At 56.4% G+C, this 1,926-nt stretch overlaps 1 protein-coding gene across 1 annotated transcript in view; it reads right to left on the bottom strand.

Moving 5' to 3' along the window:
• Positions 1–1,914, bottom strand: part of Bap60 (Brahma-associated protein 60) — a 3,046-nt gene extending 1,132 nt beyond the window's left edge. Inside the window, exons 1-5 of the mRNA XM_013325266.1 lie at positions 1,840–1,914; positions 1,383–1,630; positions 660–742; positions 458–586; positions 12–386 (exon numbers count right to left, since the gene is read on the bottom strand). Coding sequence (XP_013180720.1) covers positions 12–386; positions 458–586; positions 660–742; positions 1,383–1,630; positions 1,840–1,850 — 846 coding nt within the window. The 5' untranslated portion in view covers positions 1,851–1,914. The remainder of the gene's footprint in view (positions 1–11; positions 387–457; positions 587–659; positions 743–1,382; positions 1,631–1,839) is intronic.
• Positions 1,915–1,926: the final 12 nt, after the last annotated feature.

The following is a 1,926-nucleotide window of genomic DNA, read 5'->3' as shown; positions in this document are numbered from 1 at the left end:
CGGGGGCAGACCTCGACGTCGATGTCGTAGCAGGCGGTCTGCTTGGCGTCGTGCGGGGGCTCGACGGCGATGACGTGGTTGATGACGATGGGGTCGGGGGCGTGCAGCAGGGCCCCGAGGCGCGCGGGGACCTCGGCCAGCTTGACGCGCGCGCAGCCGAAGATCTGCTCGAGGTACTTGTCGCAGGCGATGTACTCGCGCTCGTGCGGGTCCTGCAGCCGGTGCGTCTTCACGTACTGCCAGAGCGCGTTCACGATGACGGGGCGCGCCTGCGTGTGCACGCCCAGCAGCCGCGCCAGCCGCTGGTCCAGCTTGAACTGGAGCGGCTGGTAGTCCAGCAGCAGCAGGATGGTGCAGCGCACGTTCTTGTAGCCGGGCCGTTTCACCTGCGGGAGCGGGGGGGCGTCAGTGGGGCGTCAGCGGGGCGGGGCGGTGGCGCGGAGGGCGGGGCGCGTACCTGGAAGCCATCAGTCTCCTGCGTGGTGAGGGTGCGGTGCCACTCCACCAGGTGGTTGTCGGGGCCGTACAGCTCCTTGTCCAGCTCGATTACGAGCGACTTGAAGAAGGAGGAGAACTTGCGCTTCACCTGCAACAGGACATTGGCGGTGTTGGCAAGCGGTGCAGCTGTGGTGGCAACCGGAGCAGAGGGTCACACACACCTTATTCGGGTCATTCTTGGAGTCGTCCAGCAAGCGGCCCTCCACCCGCAGCTCCCAGGACGCCACGGCGTTGTCGCCCTGCCCTGAAACAGAAAACAACACTTAATATTTATTTAAACTACAGCTACATCTGTATGCCCGCATATTATGTCCTATTAAAGTTTTAAACAAAATTAACAATAATAATAAATAGGTAAATAAATCAACAGTGTTAGTGCCCGCTTTAAAATCTTCGCACGAATTGTTCCGGCTCGCCCGGTGGAATACCACGACTACACAGAAGACAGGCCTCAAGTGGAAGCAATTCCCATTACAGTCTGATGAGTGTGCGTCCCGCAGGCCTAATTCAGTCCTCTTTCCCCTCCCATCCTGTCTTATAAGGAAAGGATGGGAAGTGGAAGTGGACTTTCCGGATGAGAGGATGCATGGAAAGGGAAAATATTTTCTTTCAGTGCATCACCTCCGTCGATTAAAGTTAGGCAACGCATATGCAGTTGCGTATCTCTATGGGCAACGGTCACTTTGCTATTTCAGCGATTTCAGGTGCTCGCTCATTTGCCACCTTATGATACAAAAAATAGATACATTTACTCCAGTACCAACTCGGGAGAGTCTGTGCAGGATTGTATGTATGGCAGAGCCGGGACACCAGTGTGGACTAGTGAGATATCATCACAGTACACACTCAGGCGAGTTTTTTCATAAAAATGATTTGTTACACACCTGGATAGAATGTGTTGGATATGAAGATGCGCAGCTTGCGCTTTTGCTTCATGGGCCGCTTGAGCGCCTCCTGGATGTCGAGCCGCTTGCGATGTATGGTGGCGTCCAGCTTGCGCTCGAAGGCCAGCAGGTCCATGTAGGCCTGCGACTCGGGCACCAGGTCCCGCACCTTCTGCGGCAGGATCTTGTCCGCCAGCCGCCGCTTGCGCTTGCCCGCGCCCGCGCCCGGCCCCGCGCCGTACCCCTCCCTGCACAGCCGCAACATTGTCCCACTCCACTCTGCCTCCTGCCTCATGCCACCTCTTCCTTTCCGGCATCGCTCACATGCTCATAACTATAAATGACGCTACTCATTTCTATAAACATAACATTATTAAGATTCGAATTTAGAACTGTTTTTTTATATGGTTAAATAAAGGATAGACGACAAAAGACGTCAAAGCACAGGTTTGCATACTGATTGTACATCTGCGGCTTGTGCTGCGGCGGCAGCGGCAGCGGCAGCGGCGAGCGCGTGTCCGGTGCGCGCTTGGCGGCGGGCGGC

Source organism: Papilio xuthus, unplaced genomic scaffold (assembly GCF_000836235.2).
Source record: "Papilio xuthus unplaced genomic scaffold, Pxut_1.1 DF824888.1, whole genome shotgun sequence".
NCBI lineage: Eukaryota > Metazoa > Arthropoda > Insecta > Lepidoptera > Papilionidae > Papilio > Papilio xuthus.
The sequence above is the reverse complement of the archived record's forward strand: the minus strand, read 5'-3'. Positions and strand labels throughout refer to the sequence as shown.